The sequence below is a fragment of the Semicossyphus pulcher genome, unplaced genomic scaffold, assembly GCF_022749685.1.
Source record: "Semicossyphus pulcher isolate SPU_LCO1_2020_fin unplaced genomic scaffold, fSemPul1.0.p SCAF_2, whole genome shotgun sequence".
Taxonomy (NCBI): Eukaryota; Metazoa; Chordata; class Actinopteri; order Labriformes; family Labridae; genus Semicossyphus; species Semicossyphus pulcher.
Window position 1 is genome coordinate 35,950,859 of NW_027211693.1, and position 19,142 is coordinate 35,970,000.

General features: G+C 43.5%; 2 protein-coding genes across 2 annotated transcripts in view; both read left to right on the forward strand.

Annotated features, from left to right (window-relative positions):
* Nucleotides 1–12,925, forward strand: part of ccdc142 (coiled-coil domain containing 142) — a 40,083-nt gene extending 27,158 nt beyond the window's left edge. The window contains exons 15-18 of the mRNA XM_069669380.1: nt 164–274; nt 11,626–11,726; nt 12,177–12,351; nt 12,496–12,925. Of these exons, the coding sequence (XP_069525481.1) occupies nt 164–274; nt 11,626–11,726; nt 12,177–12,351; nt 12,496–12,604 (496 nt within the window). The 3' untranslated portion in view covers nt 12,605–12,925. The remainder of the gene's footprint in view (nt 1–163; nt 275–11,625; nt 11,727–12,176; nt 12,352–12,495) is intronic.
* A 276-nt stretch (nt 12,926–13,201) lies between these two features.
* The window catches only part of tmem129 (transmembrane protein 129, E3 ubiquitin protein ligase), an 11,804-nt gene continuing 5,863 nt past the window's right edge, over nt 13,202–19,142 (forward strand). The window contains exons 1-2 of the mRNA XM_069670189.1: nt 13,202–13,466; nt 18,562–18,620. Of these exons, the coding sequence (XP_069526290.1) occupies nt 13,262–13,466; nt 18,562–18,620 (264 nt within the window). The 5' untranslated portion in view covers nt 13,202–13,261. The remainder of the gene's footprint in view (nt 13,467–18,561; nt 18,621–19,142) is intronic.

Genomic DNA, 19,142 nt, shown 5'->3' on the forward strand with positions numbered 1-19,142 from the left:
TATATATATATATGTATATATATAAAATATATGTACATATATATGTACATACTCTATTATACAGACTAAATAAGTATATAGTGTATACTGTGTATAATGTGTGTGTGGAGCTCACGCTGCCTGTATGTCATATAATAACACTGACCTCTGACCTCTCTCTTAGTGTGCAGGGAGCTCTGCAGCTCAAACAGGACTTTGACTCCATCAGAGAAATGATCCAATCAGACAAGTATGGACTGTCAGCTGATCTGCACCACAGACTGCTCAGCCTCAGGTACACACACCTTTTACATCCTGCAGGTAAACACACCTGTTACATCCTGCAGGTACTCACATACTCACATGTTACATTCTGCAGGTACACACACCTTTTACATCCTGCAGGTACACACACCTGTTACATCCTGCAGGTAAACACACCTGTTACATTCTGCAGGCCCACACACCTGTTACATCCTGCAGGTAAACACATCTGTTACATCCTGCAGGTACACACACCTGTTACATCCTTCAGGTAAACACACCTACACACCTGTTACATCCTGCAGGTACACACACCTGTTACATCCTGCAGGTAAACACACCTGTTACGTCCTGCAGGTAAACACACCTGTTACGTCCTGCAGGTAAACACATCTGTTACATCCTGCAGGTACACACACCTGTTACGTCCTGCAGGTAAACACACCTGTTACGTCCTGCAGGTAAACACATCTGTTACATCCTGCAGGTACACACACCTGTTACGTCCTGCAGGTACACACACCTGTTACATCCTGCAGGTAAACACACCTGTTACATCCTGCAGGTAAACACACCAACACACCTGTTACATCCTGCAGGTACACACACCAACACACCTGTTACATTCTGTAGGTACACACACCTGTTCCATCCTGCAGGTACACACACCTGTTAGATCTTGCAGGTACACACACCTGTTAGATCTTGCAGGTACACACACCTTTTACATCCTGCAGGTACACACACCTGTTACATCCTGCAGGTAAACACACCTGTTACATCCTGCAGGTAAACACACCAACACACCTGTTACATCCTGCAGGTACACACACCAACACACCTGTTACATTCTGTAGGTACACACACCTGTTCCATCCTGCAGGTACACACACCTGTTAGATCTTGCAGGTACACACACCTGTTAGATCTTGCAGGTACACACACCTGTTACATCCTGCAGGTACACATACCTGTTACATCCTGCAGGTAAACACACCTGTTACATCCTGCAGGTACACACACCTGTTACATCCTGCAGGTAAACACACCTGTTACATCCTGCAGGTACACACACCTGTTACATCCTGCAGGTAAACACACCTGTTACATCCTGCAGGTACTCACATGTTACATTCTGCAGGTACACACACCTTTTACATCCTGCAGGTACACACACCTGTTACATCCTGCAGGTAAACACACCTGTTACATCCTGCAGGCCCACACACCTGTTACATCCTGCAGGTAAACACATCTGTTACATCCTGCAGGTACACACACCTGTTACATCCTTCAGGTAAACACACCTACACACCTGTTACATCCTGCAGGTACACACACCTGTTACATCCTGCAGGTAAACACACCTGTTACGTCCTGCAGGTAAACACACCTGTTACGTCCTGCAGGTAAACACATCTGTTACATCCTGCAGGTACACACACCTGTTACGTCCTGCAGGTACACACACCTGTTACGTCCTGCAGGTAAACACACCTGTTACATCCTGCAGGTAAACACACCTGTTACATCCTGCAGGTAAACACACCAACACACCTGTTACATTACATTACAAATAAGGCAGATAGATAGATAAGGTAGATAAAACTAGCACTGAAAACAGGGGAAGGTGGTGAATTATAGTCCACAGACCGTGGTGAACAGATGTGTTTTGAGGGTGTTTTTGAAAATGTCCAGGGAGGCAGTGTTGCAGATCTCTGCAGGCAGAGAGTTCCAGAGGGTGGGGGCAGCAGCACTGAAGGCTCGGTTCCCAACAGTTTCGGAGACTCTGGGATTGGGTCCTTTAGGTACTGGGGGGGCGAGGCAATGGAGAGGTGAGGAGGAGGATTTTATAGGTGATGCGGGACTTGACAGGGAGCCAGTGGAGGTGGTGGATGAGGGTGGGGGTTATTTGCTGCCGGGGCTTGGTGCAGGTGAGAACCCTGGCAGCTGAGTTTTGGACGTACTTGAGCCTGTCCAGCGCTTTGCTGGGAAACCCAAACAGGACTCCACTGCAGTAATCCAGTCGGGAGATAATGAAAGCATGTATGAGGGTGTCTGCCACGGAGTCGGAGAGTGATGGCCGGAGTCTGGAAATGTTACGGAGGTAGTAAAAAGCAGATTTGATGACTGATTTGATGTGAGCCTGGAAAGAGAGGGTGCAGTCTAGGATGACGCTGAGGTTGCAGACTTCGGGGGATGGAGAGATGGAGCAGCCATCAACGGAGAGGAGCAGATCTCTAACCTTCCAGTCTAGCAGCTTGGGATGAGCTCAGTTTTATTGCTGTTGAGTTTGAGTAGGTTAGATGACAACCAGTTTTTTATTTCGTGTAGGCAGTTTTAGTCAGCTGTTCAGAATGTTTCATTAGTTTTTTAATTTGCAGCAACATTTAGTGTAGGAGCCATGTAAGTGTCATTCTTTTCTTTTTTTTTTTAGTTTTCTCTCTCCCTCACCGCCGTTGTAATTCATGTCATGTGGGTGAGGGTAGAAATGAATGAATGAAATCACCTGCTCACCTATTTTGTCAGTAGGGAGAGGGGGTGAGTGAGGAGGACACATTTTTGTTGACCGCCTTTATGACCGCATTTTTGATATTATGAGCTGTACTTCGAGTTTGCTGTTTTTACTGTTTTTGTTTAATAAATAATCAAATGGATCTTGGACTCAAGCTGGATCATTGCGCGTCAAACAGATGTCACACTCCTTCACTTAGCCTCTTGCGATCTTTGGAGTCAAGTAGATTGCATCATTTGTCAACAAAAATATAGTCATCCATTACAATACAGCAGTTTATGGTAATAACTTGATTCAGCGAAAACATTCTGGAGGTTGTATCACACGCTCAAACAAAGGACGGAGCAAACAAATGGAAAGCTGAAACGAGCCAGCCGGCTGTTCAACACTCGGCAAAGCTGTGGAGAAAACGGTAGGCCGGCCTGTGGCTGTCTTTCATTCATACTGTGTATTTTTTAGATGTTTAGAACACAGATTTGAGTGTTGTGTCTGCCGGTCTATTAGGGACAGTTACGCAATTGTGTGCACTCTGCCGAGTGAAGTGCGATCACCGAATAATTGTGCCATTCTGGACGCTGTTTGTTTTGGTTTGTGGCTGAGGACACGTGTATGTTGGCTTTGTGGTAATTGAGCCGTATCGGCTAAAAAAGGAAAAAAGTGTTATCCCTGATGTCAATGGCTCTGAAAGGCTGGATGGAAAAAGGGAAAGGAAACTGACTACCAAAGCATTCACAAATAAAATTGGAATGCTTCAAAAGGATCGTAAAACTAAAGTTAACAAAATTAAAGGACTAATACCAGCAATTAAGGATCTAATGAAAACAGATGAAAATGCCGAACTGGTTCAAATTTGCAATCCATTCCTTTGTATAAAAACCTTCCCCCCACTGTATTGGATCCTGTGCCTCCAGTTCCAAATACTGATTTAGCAGACAAATTAAAAGATTAAGTACAACCATCTCACAGTGTGTCAAATGCTGGAAGTAGAAGATCCAGCACACACAGCTCTGCTACAGGAACAAAATCTACAGCCTCCACCACTTCATCTGCACGCGTTCAGGCAGAGGCTGACTTGGCTGCACTAATAGCTCGTCAGAAATGGATAAAGGACAAGCATGCACTGGAAGAACAATAGGAAAATCTTCGCAAAAGGAAGGAACAACTAAAACTGGAGGATGAAATTGCCGCACATATGGCCAGAGTGAGTGTGTTAAGAGCCTCCAGTGTGACAAGTGCTTCAACGAAGGGGTCTAAAGAGTCAAAAAGGAAAACACTTAATGCTGATGCACATTCATTCATTCATTCCACAAGCACAACCATGTGGTCATGTGGATCCAGGCGCTAGGCCAAAGATGGTAAATACAGCCCAGCGTTTTCATCCTCAGGCTGCACCATTGAGACACATGGAACCCAATTACACCCATTGTCCCAAGGCATTTCAGGTAGCATCCACATGCAGCACAAAAACATCTCTAATGCTGAAACCGCACAAAATGGAAATTATGAAAACACTCTCTATGACATTTACATTATGAGAAGGCAGAATTTCTGGTCCACCAACAATGTCTTTCATCTTTACCAAAACAAGAAATACAAGTCTACGACGGTGACCCATTGCAGTTTCATGCATTCATTAAAGCCTTTGAGAATGGAGTTTGAGAGCAAGGCTAACAGCCATCGTAACTGCTTGTATTTCCTCGAGCAGTACACGAGGGGTCGCCCTAGATACCTAATCAGAACCTGCCAGCATGGAGATCCTGAATCGGGATATCTAAAGGCAAAATATCTGCTACAGGAACATTTTGGCAATGAGCACACAATTGCCTCCACCTACATAGAAAAGGCTCTCTCTCGGGCTCCCATCAAACCTGAAGATGTGAATGCACTTCAGGATTACAGTCTTTTTCTTCGAGGTTGCTATAATGCTATGGAACACATCAAACACGTCTGAACTGGATATGCCCTCTAATATGTCCCACATTGTAAAAAAGTTGCCCTATAAGCTTAAGGACATATGGAGAACAGTGGCTTGTGGACAACAGGAGAACAACCACCACAGACCAACCTTTACAGACATTGTTCAATTTGTTGAAAAACAAGTGAGGATCGCATCGGATCCAGTGTTTGGAAACATACGGGATGCAGCAGCACCAGCAGAAAGCAGAGGTGTGACTAAATTAAAGTCCCAACCTCACTTGGCAAACAGAAGCAGTTTTGCCACCACCATGTCCGGCGTGGATGGGAGACTTGAACCTGGAACTAACGGAGGAGAACATGGTCTATCCGCCAAGAGGGTCTGTCTGTTCTGTGGTTGCGTCCATGCTCTGGATATGTGCCCTCAGCTGGGAAAGATGGATCATAGTGAGAAGATTGCCTTCCTTAAAGATAAAGGAGTTTGTTTCAGCTGTTTGTGTACAGGGCACATAAGTAAAAACTGTCGGAAGCGCCTTTCATGTGAGGTGTATGGCCTGCACCATCCCAGCATGCTCCATATCCCTAAAAGGAGAGACAGCATGAGTTCAGATCAAGCCATAAGAAAATCAGACTCGGCAGTTGACAATGCTTTGGTGTCCAGTGCTCTTACTGGGACTGGTGATGACAATTGCAAGCTCCCAATAGTCCCAGTGAGAGTTCAATCAAAAGGGAGTGATAAGACCATGGTAATTTATGCCTTTTTGGTTGCTGGCAGTACTGCAGTTTTCTGTACAGATGACCTGATGAACAAACTCAACCTCACTGGTAGAAAAACAAGGATTCTCTTATGTACAATGGGTCAAGAAAAAGTTGTGGATAGCAACATTGTTTCAGGATTGGAGTGGCAGGCCTAGATGGTGAAGTTTATTGTGAAATGCCTAACATCTACACACAGGAAAGCTCCATATGCAATGATGGTCCATATGCAATACAAACAATGCTAGGTTGGACAGTGAATGGGCCTCTAAAAAGGGATGACAGCTGTGGAAAGGATTGTTCACAGCCAGAGCTGAACTTGTCACTGACTCTGTAAAGCTTGTGGACGACCATTATCAGATTGGCTTGCCTTTGAGAAAGGCTGAGGTTAAAATGCAAAATAATAGAAGAATTGCGGCACAGCGTGCTTCAAACCTTAAAAGGAGGTTTCACAAAGATGTTAAATTTCATGTGGAGTATGATTCTTTCATAAAGGATGTCATTGCTAAGGGTTATGCAGAGAGTGCCGGTTGAAGATCTTGAACGCAGCGATGGCAAAGAGTGGTTCATTCTCCACCATGGAGTGTACCATCCCAGAAAAGGGAAAATCCGGGTTGTTTTTGACTGTGCAGCAACCTTCCATGGAACATCCCTGAATGCTCAGTTTCTGCAGGGGCTGGATCTCGCTAGCTCACTTATTGGAGTGATGACCAGGTTCAGAAAAGAACCAGTAGTAATTACTGCAGACATCGAATCTATGTTTCATCAAGTGAAAGTACCAGCACAAGACACAGACTTGCTAAGGTTTCTCTGGCGGCCTGACGGTGACCTCAGTCAAGACATGGTGGATCATAGAATGCTGGTTCATCTCTTCGGAGCAACTTCATCACCAAGCTGTGCAAATTTTGCTCTAAAAAAATGTGTGGAAGACAACAGGAAACAGTTCTGCCAAGAAACAGTTGAAAGAGTCTTGCACAGTTTCTATGTTGATGACTGCCTTGTTTCGTTGGCAACAGAGGATCAAGCGCTATCTGCCTATCATGACCTTGTGGCCATATCGGCTGAAGGCGGCTTGCGGCTGACAAAGTGGATGAGCAACAGCGTTCTGGCCAAGATACCTGAGGACCAAAGAGCAAAGGATGTGAAGGATGTGGACCTTGACCAAGACTTGCTTCCTGTGGAGAGAGTACTGGGTGTGCAGTGGTGTAGTCGGTCAGTCGGACACTTTCAAATTTAAAATTGTGGTCCAAGATCGACCCCTCACCCGAAGAGGAATTCTCTCTACAGTCAGTTCGATCTATGATCCTTTGGGAATCTTGAGCCCTGTGGTGCTATCTGCCAAGAAGATTCTACAAGATCTGTGCAGAAAAGAGCTTGGTTGGGACGACACCATACCACATTCAGTTGCTCAGGAGTGGACGAGCTGGCTTGCGGAACTTGCTCAGCTGGAAAACTTCAAGCTTGACCGATGTCTTAAACCTTTGGATTTTGGAGATGTCGCTACAGCACAACTGCATCACTTTGCAGATGCCAGTGAAGAAGGCTATGGTACAGTGACTTACTTACTGTTGCACAATGCCCAGTCTCAGGTGCACACTGGATTTGTCATGGGGAAGTCAAGATTAGCTCCCTTGAAATCAATTTCCATCCTTCGTATGGAGCTTACAGCTGCTACTATAGCAAGCCGTATGGACACCTTGTGGAGAAAAGAGTTGCACATGGAGCTTCATGACTAAATTTTTTGGACTGACAGCACCTCTGAATTGAAGTATATCAAGAATGAAACCTCCAGATTCAAAGTCTTTGTGGCAAACAGGGTCACAGAAATTCTCAAAGTTTCACAAGTGTGCCAATGTAAGTATGTGAACACTTCAAGCAATCCAGCAGATGTGGCGTCTTGAGGGTTGAAGGTGGAAGAATTTCTGAAGGACGTGGATTGGGTGTCAGGGCCTCCATTCCTTCTTCAGCCTGAGAATGAGTGGCCTATCAACCCTGACGATTCTAGAGAACTTCTGCAAGATGATCCTGAAATCAAGCAGAGTTTTACTGCAAATGCAGTTCAGACCACAGAAGAGATAGATGCGATCACACATCTGATCACTCGCTTTTCTTCTTGGATCCACTTGAGGAAGGCAGTGGCATGGATACTGAGACTGAAAACCTGCTTTTGTCTCTAAGTCAGAAAAGAAAGCAATTGAGCAAATGTCTCTTGCTCATCCTGATCTGAAAAAGGCTCAACAAAGACTCACTGTGGAGAAAGAGATGCAAAGGGTCAAAGCTCAGAAGGGAAGAGGCCACCTTTCAGGGGAGGAGTTAGGAGAAGCTAAAATGAAGATTATCAGATTTTGCCAGAGAAAAAGATTCCTTCAAGAAATAATTTGTAAAGAGGAGAAAGCGTGAGAAGGAACAGTCATATCTACAGACTTAATCCAACATTTGAGGATGGTGTTTTGAGAGTTGGCGGCCGGCTGAGTAAGGCAGCTATGCCGGAGGAGTCTAAACATCCAGTTATATTGGCAAAAGACTTCCATTTCTCTGACCTCTTTCTAAGACATATCCATCAAGTTGTGGGACATAGTGGTCGTAACCACATGCTTTCCAGACTGCGCCAGAAGTACTGGATTCCTGGTGTTGGCTCGGCTATAAGGAGAACTTTGTCCAAGTGTGTGGTCTGCTGTAGGTTGTATGCGGCTCCAGGAAACCAACAGATGGCAGACTTGCCTTTTGCCAGGGTCTCTCCAGATGAACCCCTGTTCACACATGAAGGGGTAGACTGTTTTGGACCTTTTCAAGTGAAGAGCAGAAGGAGCACAGTGAAGAGGTACGGAGTCTTATTTACCTGTCTGACGACAAGAGCAATTCATATTGAAGTGGCATCATCGCTGGTCACTGATTCTTTCATAAATGCTCTTTGTCGCTTCATAGCAAGATGAGGACAGGTCTTGGAAATGCACTCCGATAATGGAACAAATTTTGTTGGAGCCGAGCGTGAGCTGAGACGCACCACCGAGAAGTGGAATCATGCTCGGATCAATGAAACCCTCCTTCAAAAGGGGCTCAAGTGGACCTTTAACCCCCCAACCGGTTCACATCACGGAGGAACATGGGAGAGATTGAGACTGTGCGAAAAAGTCCTGAATTCTACTTTGAATGTTCAGAACCTTGATGAGGAAGGCCTTCACACAGTGCTTTGTGAAGCAGAAGCCATTATAAATGGTCGCCCGGTCACTAAGGCATCTTCTGATCCAAATGACTTGGAAGCGCTTACACCCAATCACCTTCGAAACGGTGGGTCAAGGAGTACTTACCTCAGCTACAGGAACATCAGAAGTGGTCAGGGGTAAGGCGCAACTTGTTCCAGCAGACATAGTGCTTGTGGTCGATGACTCAGCTCCTCGAATTGCTCCTCGCCATGTATTGATGACCTCTGGCTCAAGGTGACTTTTACATTTTGCATGACACTTCCTGCTTTAAGAAGAAAAAGGACACCAGCATCAGTGTACTATTATTGAAACATTCAATGTAATTTGCCTTTGGATGTGGCTCCTATTTATATGCATTTGAGTAATTATTGGTACGTTATAATAATTAGGGGCTGGAATGTAGGAGCCATGCAAGTGTCTTTTTTTTTCTCTCTCTCTCTCTTCCTCACCGCCGTTGTTATTCATGTCACATGGGTGAGGGTAGAAATGAATTAATGAATATTCACCTGCTCACCTGTTTTGTCAGTAGGGAGAGGGGGTAATGTCACACTCCTTCACTTAGCCTCTTGCGATCTTTGGAGTCAAGAAGATCGCATCATTTAGTAAGAACTGTTTTAAGCACATGATGAATATTTGGACGAAACATTAAAAACACAACATCAACATGACGTAAAAATACATATTGGTCCTCATTTATCAATCTAGCGTGAAAACAGGTGCAGATCTGAGCACAGAACTGGTCTTACGACAGGACACACGTGTGATTTATGAAACATTCGTATCTGACCAATCCCAGCGTACAAATGATCGGGTCTTGATAAATGCGGCGGCTGAATTTGATCGTCATTAACATGTTACGCCCTTAAATATTCCTGGTTCAGAGGCCTCGCCCACTGAGGTCACAACACAAAGGAGCTCATAAAAACGCTGTGTGGAAGAGGATAACGGAGGCAGTTTGAATAAAATTTTCAATAACTAACTTAACCTATGCCTAATGATGATTTAAATGAATCTTTTATTCATCCACAGCCTAAAAGCGTATGCCTGCTAATTGATCAAGACAATTCTTTACATTTATGTCAAGAAAAAGTGGTCTGATGTAAAGCTGGCCACCAAAAAGCGTGTTGCTGCACTTAGGCGCAGCATCAGGCAGACTGGAGGAGGCCAACCAGACTCCAGCCTGATCCTGACGGGGACAGAAGAAAAAATTGCCTCTGGCATAGGTGGTAGAGGAGACAGACGCAATCGCGTCAGAGCCTGAGCAGAATGGTAACTAACAACCCCCCTTATGCTTGCATTGTAAAATCTATCAATTTAACTCTGACTGTACACCATTTCTTACAAATAATTAGGCTTACACATGTTACATGGGTATACATTTTTATTGTATGTTTAAATGTTTCAGAGCCAGGCACCAGCAGTATGTCGGCCAAGTCTGCTCCCCAGAGCGGTCCCACTGAGCCAGACCCACCAAGTCAGGCTGCCGAGACTGAGCGCGTGCCCTCTGCCCCCCACGCTGCGCTGCCAAGACCAAACATCATCACGGCAGAGGTCCTGGAGAGACAAACAGAAATATGCCGTTTATTGGCCTCAGTTGTCGGCACACTTGAGGCAATAAATAACACATTAAAAGAAATTAACAAAACCCTAAAAAAGCCTTTATAAAACGTTTAAATGACTAAATGTTGTCCATTGTCTGTGTTTAGTATGCCTTTAGCCAATTTCACCTAGGATACTTCATCACATTACTGATTAGATACTGCAGCGCATTTGCAAAAGTTTAAGGTATACTTTACATTTTAAAAGCGATTGTAGGAGCCAATTCCTCAGTTTATATTTTATCTCATTCCTTAGTTATATTGCCAGTTTTATATTGTGTGTGGTGTGTGTGTTTATTAATGATTTTTGAGGATGTGTAACCCGGCAGGTCAGCTCGGGCTTAAAAGGAACGGTGCTGCAGCCTAGTGGTTTGGCTGACTGAAAGCCTACAGTCTTTAAACCTTGAGCTAAAGCTTGCATGGCCCCCGACTCGCATTATTATTTAGTTTATATTCTCATTTTCTTTTTGTAACCCACTTCTGAAGTTGTTAAAATAAACAAGGATTTTTTTATTTGAATCATATGTGGACATTCCCCTTTTTTCTCAGGCAAGTTATGCAAGTGTTTAATAGAATTGGTCAGTGACCTACATCAATGGCACAAACAAAGGATATCGTGGTCACTACAGTGATTAATGAGGTCCTGTCTCCTCCGTATAGCCCCCAGTGGAGGCTGTGCTGGCCACGGTTCCCTGGGCATTGGCTCCTCTGGCTGCGCCAGCACATCAAAAGGCACTCCATTTACCAATGCAATGTTGTACAAAACTAAACAGGCCAAAATAATGTTGCACACTTTCTCTGGGGTATACAGCAGCGTTCCCCCCGCTGGTCCAAGACGGAGCCACCTGCCCTTGAGCAACCCGAAGCAGCGCTCCACTGTGACCCGTGCGCGTGTGTGCGCACTGTTGAACCTGCGCTCAAAAACAATTACACAATTTTGCCATAGGCTATTTTGAGTTCATTTGCAAACACAGATTTCTGCTTGTATTTATTATTTCAAATTTTAATGTGCAATAATTAGTTGTCATGTTTAGGCTATTTAGCCTATCATATTTTTTTTATTTTACAAAAAAAGTGGTATCACTAAAAATGTGGGCTTTTAAAAAATAATCATTTTGTTTTATTCATTTTAAGAATCCGTTTTGATCTGTTCTGAATATGTGGCTGCGTATGCTTAGATGACAGCTGAGGTTTGTTTAATAATTACTTTCAGACTCAGCCAGATTTTGCTGTGCTGCACCGCAAATCCACAGACTCAGATTTGCGTACACGAGCTCAAACCTGGCGTGAGATCTGATCGTAGCTTCCGCTCACGTCCAAATTGATAAATGCTGAAGCTTGCGTGGAAATGGTCATATGCATGTGTGTGTGTGTGTGTGTGTGTGTGCGCGTGCAGGGTGTTTCAGCAGGTGGACTCAGCTGTGGTGTGTCTGCTGCAGCAGCCTCAGGCTAAACCGTACCTGCAGTCAAGAGCGTGGGAGCCTTTCACACACTGCTGTGAGTATCACAGTGCACACACACACGTTTGTGTTGTTGTTGGTCAGTGGGATATTTAGTGTTTCATTGTGTTGTGATGATGATCCATAGTAAACAGGAACTACTGTTATAATAACATATAATAATAATATAATAATGTTATTCATAGAGAGCTTCAGGGACTCAGAGCCACTGTCAGAGTTTAATGCTCAAAGAAACAACGCAGGTGTGTGTGTGTGTACCCAGTCTCACCTGTTAACACACACGTTTACTGTCCGACATTAAGGAGAAGAAAATAAACTACCTGAACAGAAATACAGTCAGATAACAGAGAGATGCATGTGTTCAATGGCTTGATAAATAATGAACGTGTGTGTGTGCGTGTGCGTGCGCGCGCGCTTGCATGCACGTGTGTGTGTGTGTGTGTGTGTGCGTGTGTGCGTGTGTGCGTGTGTGTGCATTTGTGTGCAGGTCCAGGTCCAGCTCATAGCAGCAGAGACAGCATTGACTCAGTCGTGGGCAGCAGTATAACTAACCTCAGGTGTATGGAGGGCGAGGAGCTAACTCACACTGACCCCTCAGTGATGACCTCTGACCTCCCCCCAGTGGACCCTTCCACCTCCAGAGAGCCCTACCTGGCCCCCAGGTACACACAGCTTTATACTGGGACATGTCTGTGTTTAATGTTATTTAAAGAGTGTTTGTGTGGACTGAAGCTCACCTGTAGAGCTCACCTGTCTGATCTGATGTGATCTCTGTATTAACCTGAGTCTGTATTGGTGTGTCTCAGTGCAGCTCTGGGTGCTGCTCAGCAGGACTGGCTCGACCTGAGGATCCACAGCACCGCCCGACGCTGGAGACTACCAGGACTGCACTGTCTGTCCAAGTCTGAACCCTGAACTTTCAGAGACCATCAGAGACCTTCAAAGACCACCACAGAACATTAGAGACCTTCAGAGACTAACAGAGAACATCACAGACCATTAGAGACCTTTAGACACCCTCTGAGACCCTCACAGTTATTCTGCAGAGCCTTGAGTCTCTCTGACAAACATTTAAAATGCTTTATTCTTGTTTAGATTGTTTATATTTTAAATACATGACACATCTTTATTCTTTGATATTTGTATTAATTATAAATATTTATATTTGTGATTGTTTTGCTGCTTGTCATAAAACATATTTTTGTATTCTTGAATTAAATACAGTTTCTATTGATATATTTGGTCATCATGACTTCATGATTAAATGTCTTTTTTTTGTGTACAGCTGGTCTAGAGGGGACATTCCCCCCTCTTGCAGGTATGGGGGTCCTGAAGACCGAGAAAGTAAACTTGACTTGAAGTCCTTGAAGACAGAGTATCTGAATGTCTCCGGATTAAACTCGGCTCTGCGTGTTTGTGTAGGTCTCTTTCAGAACAGTAGGTGGCAGCACACACTGGTACACGTGCCTTCCGGTACAGAGCGTAGAATAAGAAAGTGATGCGGAAGTAGAAGTAGCAGGACAAACGGATCCATGAACGGATCTCTGGTCCTTCCGTGAGTCCGGGTCAAGGATGGAGAGTCCGGAGTTGAGTTTTACTTTGGCCTACATCGTGTTCTGTCTCTGCTTCGTGTTCACGCCCACAGAGTTTCGCTCGGCCGGGCTCACGGTCCAGAACCTATTCTCGTCCTGGCTCGGCAGCGAGGATGTGGGCTTCACCCAGTACCACGTCCGCAGGACCAGCGTCACCGTATTAGTGCACTCCGCCCTGCCGCTGGGTAAGGAGCACTCTGATAGTGTTGTATTGTGTATACTCTGATAATGTTATATAGTGTGTATAAATCCTCTGATAGTGTTATATAGTGCGTATACTGTGATAGTGTTATATAGTGCGTATAAATACTCTGATAGTGCTATATAGTGCGTATACTCTGATAGTGTTATATAGTGTGTATAAATCCTCTGATAGTGTTACATAGTACGTATACTCTGATAGTGTTATATAGTGCGTATACTGTGATAGTGTTATATAGTGTGTATAAATCCTCTGATGGTGTTACATAGTACGTATACTCTGATAGTGCTATATAGTGCGTATACTCTGATAGTTTTATATAGTGTGTATAAATACTCTGGTAGTGTTATATAGTGTGTATAAATACTCTGATAGTGTTATATAGTGTGTATAAATCCTCTGATAGTGTTACATAGTACTTATACTCTGATAGTGCTATATAGTGCGTATACTCTGATAGTGTTATATAGTGTGTATAAATCCTCTGATAGTGTTACATAGTACGTATACTCTGATAGTGCTATATAGTGCGTATACTCTGATAGTGTTATACAATGCATATACTCTGATAGTGTTATATAATGCGTATACTCTGATAGTGTTTTATAGTACATATACTCTGATAGTGTTATATAGTGCGTATACTCTGATAGTGTTATATAGTGTGTATAAATCCACACCTAAATAAAGGTGAGGAAGACACGCTGAAAGTGTGGAAGAGAAGCTGAAGGTGAGGAAGAGAGAAAAAGAGAGGAGAGAGAGTGGAAGGCTGAAAGTGAGGAAAATGAAGCTGAAAGAGAGAAAGAAGTAGGGAAAAGAGAGACAGAAAGAGATAGGGAGAGAAACAGAGAGGGACAGAAAAAGAGAGAGACAAAGAGAAAGGGAGAGACAGAAAAACAAAGAGAGAAAGAAAGAAAGAAAGAGAGAGAGACTGATAGACAGCTGGAGAGAGATACAAGCAGTCAAACAGCCTAGCCAGCTAAAACAATAATAATTATTGTGGGAATTTCCGTTTCTGTTGCTGAAAGTATGCAGAAGTAGTAGAAGTCCAAAAAATGTACGGAAGTAGAATAATAATAACTCGAAAAATTGCATTTCCTGCAGAAAATGTGTGGGAATGCTGAAAGCTGAAATGCAATTGCAAAAACGCAGCTGAAAATGCAAAACTTTTGAAAATGCAGAAAGGTGAAATAAACTGCTGAAAGCTGTTGAAAAGATTAAAAAGGTCAGGAAGATTAAGCTCAAAGCGAGGAAAAAGAAGCAGAAGGTGAGGAAGAAGTAGCTGAAGGTGGAGAAAAAGTTGCTGAAAGTGAGGAAAAAGTAGCTGAAGGTGAGGAAGACATGCTGAAAGTGTGGAAGAGAAGCTGAAGGTGAGAAAGAAGAAGCTAAAGGTGAGGAAGACATGCTAAAGGTGAAAAAGAGAGGAGAGAGAGTGGAAAGCTGAAAGTGAGGAAAAGGAAGCTGATGTTACTGTTTGAAGAAACCAGGTGTTTAAGCTTGGACCCAAAAGCAACAACCGGAAGGCAGCTGGGGCAGTTTAGAGAATTTATTGAAGGGGGAAATGGGAGAGGAGAGGAGAGGAGATCCAGGGTCCAGGATGTGAGAAGGGAATCCAAGGAGGGGTGAAGGCTAGAGACGTGAGGGCTCGTGGAGGCACTGTAAGAAAAGGAGGAAAAATAAAATTAGGCACAGGAAAAATACACAAAAAGCTGGAAGGCTCAATAATGCAAATGCGCAAAATAAACTCAAGAGAGAGCTGGCCGAAATACCACTTCTGAAGCGGGAATACTCTGGCACCAGAGAAACCTCACAGCAGGGCTTAAGTGCTGGTGGTGATTGCAGTGATGAGATGCAGGTGTGATGGTGCAGGTGGAGCCAGTGCAGGAGGGAGCCGCCTGTCTCTGTGAGGAGAAAGAGACTCCACACAAGAAAACAACATTCCAAAGGCCAACTAAAAGAAATCCAAAACATGTTGCAAACACCACAGCTGAAAGAGAGACAGAAAGTGAAAGGGAGAGAACAACCTCAAAATCTTTTCAGCGGTAGAGGACAAGATTTTCTACATTTTGAGTGTAAAATGATGTGTGTGGAGTGAAAATTGTGGGCTTAGGAGCAATTTGTTTGGAAAAATTTTAAGTTATTTTTAATGTGCTCTACACTGTACCGATTGCATCACGCACTCACACAATCACTTGCCATCTGCACCCATTGTAAAATCTGAAAACTACTGAAAACATTGTGTTACTTAGAGCAGAATTATTTAAAAATTGTAAAAGATAGCAAAAAGTTGAATACAAGTATAATAGAAAGATTTGTGAAAATTTTAAAGCAAAAATGAAGTCTGTGATTGAAAGTATGCTGAAGTTGTAGCATTACAAAGTTGAATGAGTTGAAGTGAAGTTGAAGATTTTTCCCGATCTGTTTTCATTGTACAAAAAATGTAGAAAACGCTGAATATTTGTATAAAGTATAAAAGTTAAAAATGTGAAAAGTAATCGCCAGAATGTCCTTAAAAGCTGAACATTTTAATAGCTGAACTGTTTCTGTAGCTGAAAGTATGCAGAAGTAGTAGAAGTCCAAAAAACGTATTGAAGTAGAATAATAAGAAAAAAATAAATTAAGAACAGGGTAACAATAGTGTGAATGCTGAACAGCATTCCCACTAATAATAAGAAAAATAATAATAATAAAGAATCGAATAACAATAGTGGGAATGCTGAACAGCGGAGTTCTGTGAAAGCGATTTTGGACGCACTGAGTTGCGTAAGCTTAGGAAGGAAGAGATAGACATAGATCCTGAGACTAAAAAGCATGATCCTGCACAGGAGAGCGATAGGGTGCAGGAGCGTCAGCTTGAGTTGGCAAGAGAGAAAGCAAAAGCAGAAGAGCAGGAGCGCTTGCTCCAGCTCGAGTTAGCAAAAGTGGCAGCCAGAGAACAAGAGCAGAAGCTGGAGTTAGCCAAGTTGGAATTAGAATAAGAGAAGCTTAAAGCAAGCAATAGAGCCTTATAACGTAAGCACGAAGCTCGTTTTGAAATTTCCACCTGTCTGAGACTCATGCCAAAGTTTCATCATGATGATGCTGGCTCTTTCTTCGATGCTGAAAGTTGCCACCGAATAAGACTGGCCTGATGATAAGTGGACGCTGCTTATCCAGTGTGCCTGAGGGTAAAGCCCAGAAAGCCTATGCAGCATTAGATGCTAACGACAGCAGAGACTATGAAGCTGTGAGGAAAGTGGTTTTGGCAGCATATGAGGTAGTACCCGAAGCATACAGAAAGACGTTCAGGTTGTTGCGGCGAAAACCGAGTGAGTCTTTCGCTGATTTGGCTAGGCAACAGGAGGTTGTGTTTGATAGGTGGTTAGCAGGCACTAAAACCTTCAAGATCTACGACAACTTATGCTCGTGGAGCAGTTTAAAACCAGTTTACCCTGGCATATGTAGACATTTCACAACATTTAAATTAGTTGGATGTTGTTGAGTTGGGAAAAGCGGCTATGGCAGCAGATTCTTGGGTTAACTCACAGAGAAGTACCTTGGAAAGGAAATTTTGGTGGACCGGATAGGAGGCAGGCTGAGACTGACAGGTGTGCAGAGGCTGTTATGACCAAGTCTACTCCTACCTCTGTTCAGTATCAAGGGTCAGGGAAAAGGTTTGAAAGCCATATTTCCCCAGAAATTATGTCATCTGCCATTACTGTAAAAAGCCCGGCCTTATAAAGTCCAGTTGTCCCGGTCTAAAAAGGAGGAATGGTGATGGGAAAGTTGTGGGGCTGATTAGCACCCAGACTCAGGTGATGTGGACAGGTTGTGTTAGTGAGGGCTGTGTTAACTCTTGATATATGGCTGGGCCTGATTTCCCACTTCACTTCAGGTCTGTCTGTTAAACACGGACGCAGACAACTTCTCTCCTTTAAAGGCTTTTAGGCACCATACAAACATGGGCTGTTACGAAATGTGTGGGTGGTTCTGTAAAGAAACAAATAATACAGATCCAATCATATGCATGCATAGAACAGTACATGTACATATACACACATCCATATCCTATACATCCATAACAATCACGAAAAGGCTGTAATATAATAAGGTCCTCAAAATACAAAACGGCAAAGGTCATTAATGGGTTACTGCGAACAGACACGTGCATCTAATTAGCTAGCTAATTTTCTAACACAAGTTGCCCAGGTCACACAAGTGATTAATAATCTAACATCAAAACAAAGAAGTAGTAACTTAAAGTGTCCAACTTACAGTTCTCAAGGTCGCACGCACACATCACTTCAGTCCGTTCATCCAATAACGAGGGGGTTTGAAGGTTTTGGGTCAAAAGGTGCGGTTTCTGGATCACCTGAGGGTGAAACGGTCCTGATAAACATCTTGAGGGACATGGGTGCCACTCAGTCCTTAATGGTTTAGGGTGTTATAGAGCTGCTGCCCGCCACCTATTTAAAAACTTCTACCCCACTGAAAGGCGTGGGAGGTGGTTTTTTTGAGTCCCAGATATGGTTCAGGATGGCACAGATGTCATACAGACTGTGGCACAGTTAGCTGTTGGGTGAAGAGTACAGGTGAAACAGTCTCATTCATAAATGATGAAAATATAAGGTTCCCCTTTGTTTAATAAACACTATGATCATTTTACAAATATTGTTAGATCTAAAACAGCAGAATTAAATTATGTAGATGAGTTTATGAAATGATTACTGTCAGTTTATAAAGCAGAGCGTACACCAGCAGAGCATGATGAGCTCTGTTTGTGTCTGCAGGAGTTTCAGGCTTTAACTGTGTAATTACAACTACAGGTCCTTTACATAATGATAAGAGTGATAAAGACAAAGATCATACATTTAAGCCAATGATAAAAAAAACCCCACTTCCTTTCTAGTGTGTGGGCTCTTTTCCCCTCTTAAACAGTCACAACAGAATTATAAAGCAAAGAGTCAGAAGTTTTCTTTCATCTGTATCGTCTCATTCACTGTGGAATTATTTAAAGGTGCTGTGCTTCAGGTGTAAACATAAAGGTAATAGGTAACTCTGACCCGATGCTGTTAATGTGTTATTGTTCTTCTCTGCAGGGTACTACATGGGGATGTGTCTAGCTGCTCCTGAGAAGAACCTGGCTTACATTCACCAGGTCCGTATGTCTCTCCATCTGTCTGTCTGTCTCTCTGTGTGTGTTTGTCTGTCTGTCCGCCTGTCTCTCTGTCCGTGTCTCTGTCTTTCTCTCTGTCTGTCTGTCCGTCTATCTATCTGTAAATGGTAAGTGGAATGTACTTACATAGTTCTTTTCTAGTCTTTCAGACCACTCAAAGCTGCTTGTACACTACATATCACATTCACCCATTGACACACTGATTGCAGGGGCTGCTACTGTCAATCAGTTATCACATTTATACCAAATTATTATAATTATAATTATTATACACAATTTGGGGTTCGATGTTTTACCCAAGGGTAGCCTGAGGGAGCTGGGGATTGAACCTCCGACCTTCCGATTGAAAGGCAACCGACTCTACCATTGAGCCACAGTCACCTCTGTCTGTCTGTCTGTCCGTCTGTCTGTCTGTCTGTCTGTCTGTCTGTCTGTCTGTCTGTGTATGTGTCTGTCTGTCTGTCTGTCTGTGTATGTCTGTCTGTCTGTCTGTCTGTCTGTCTG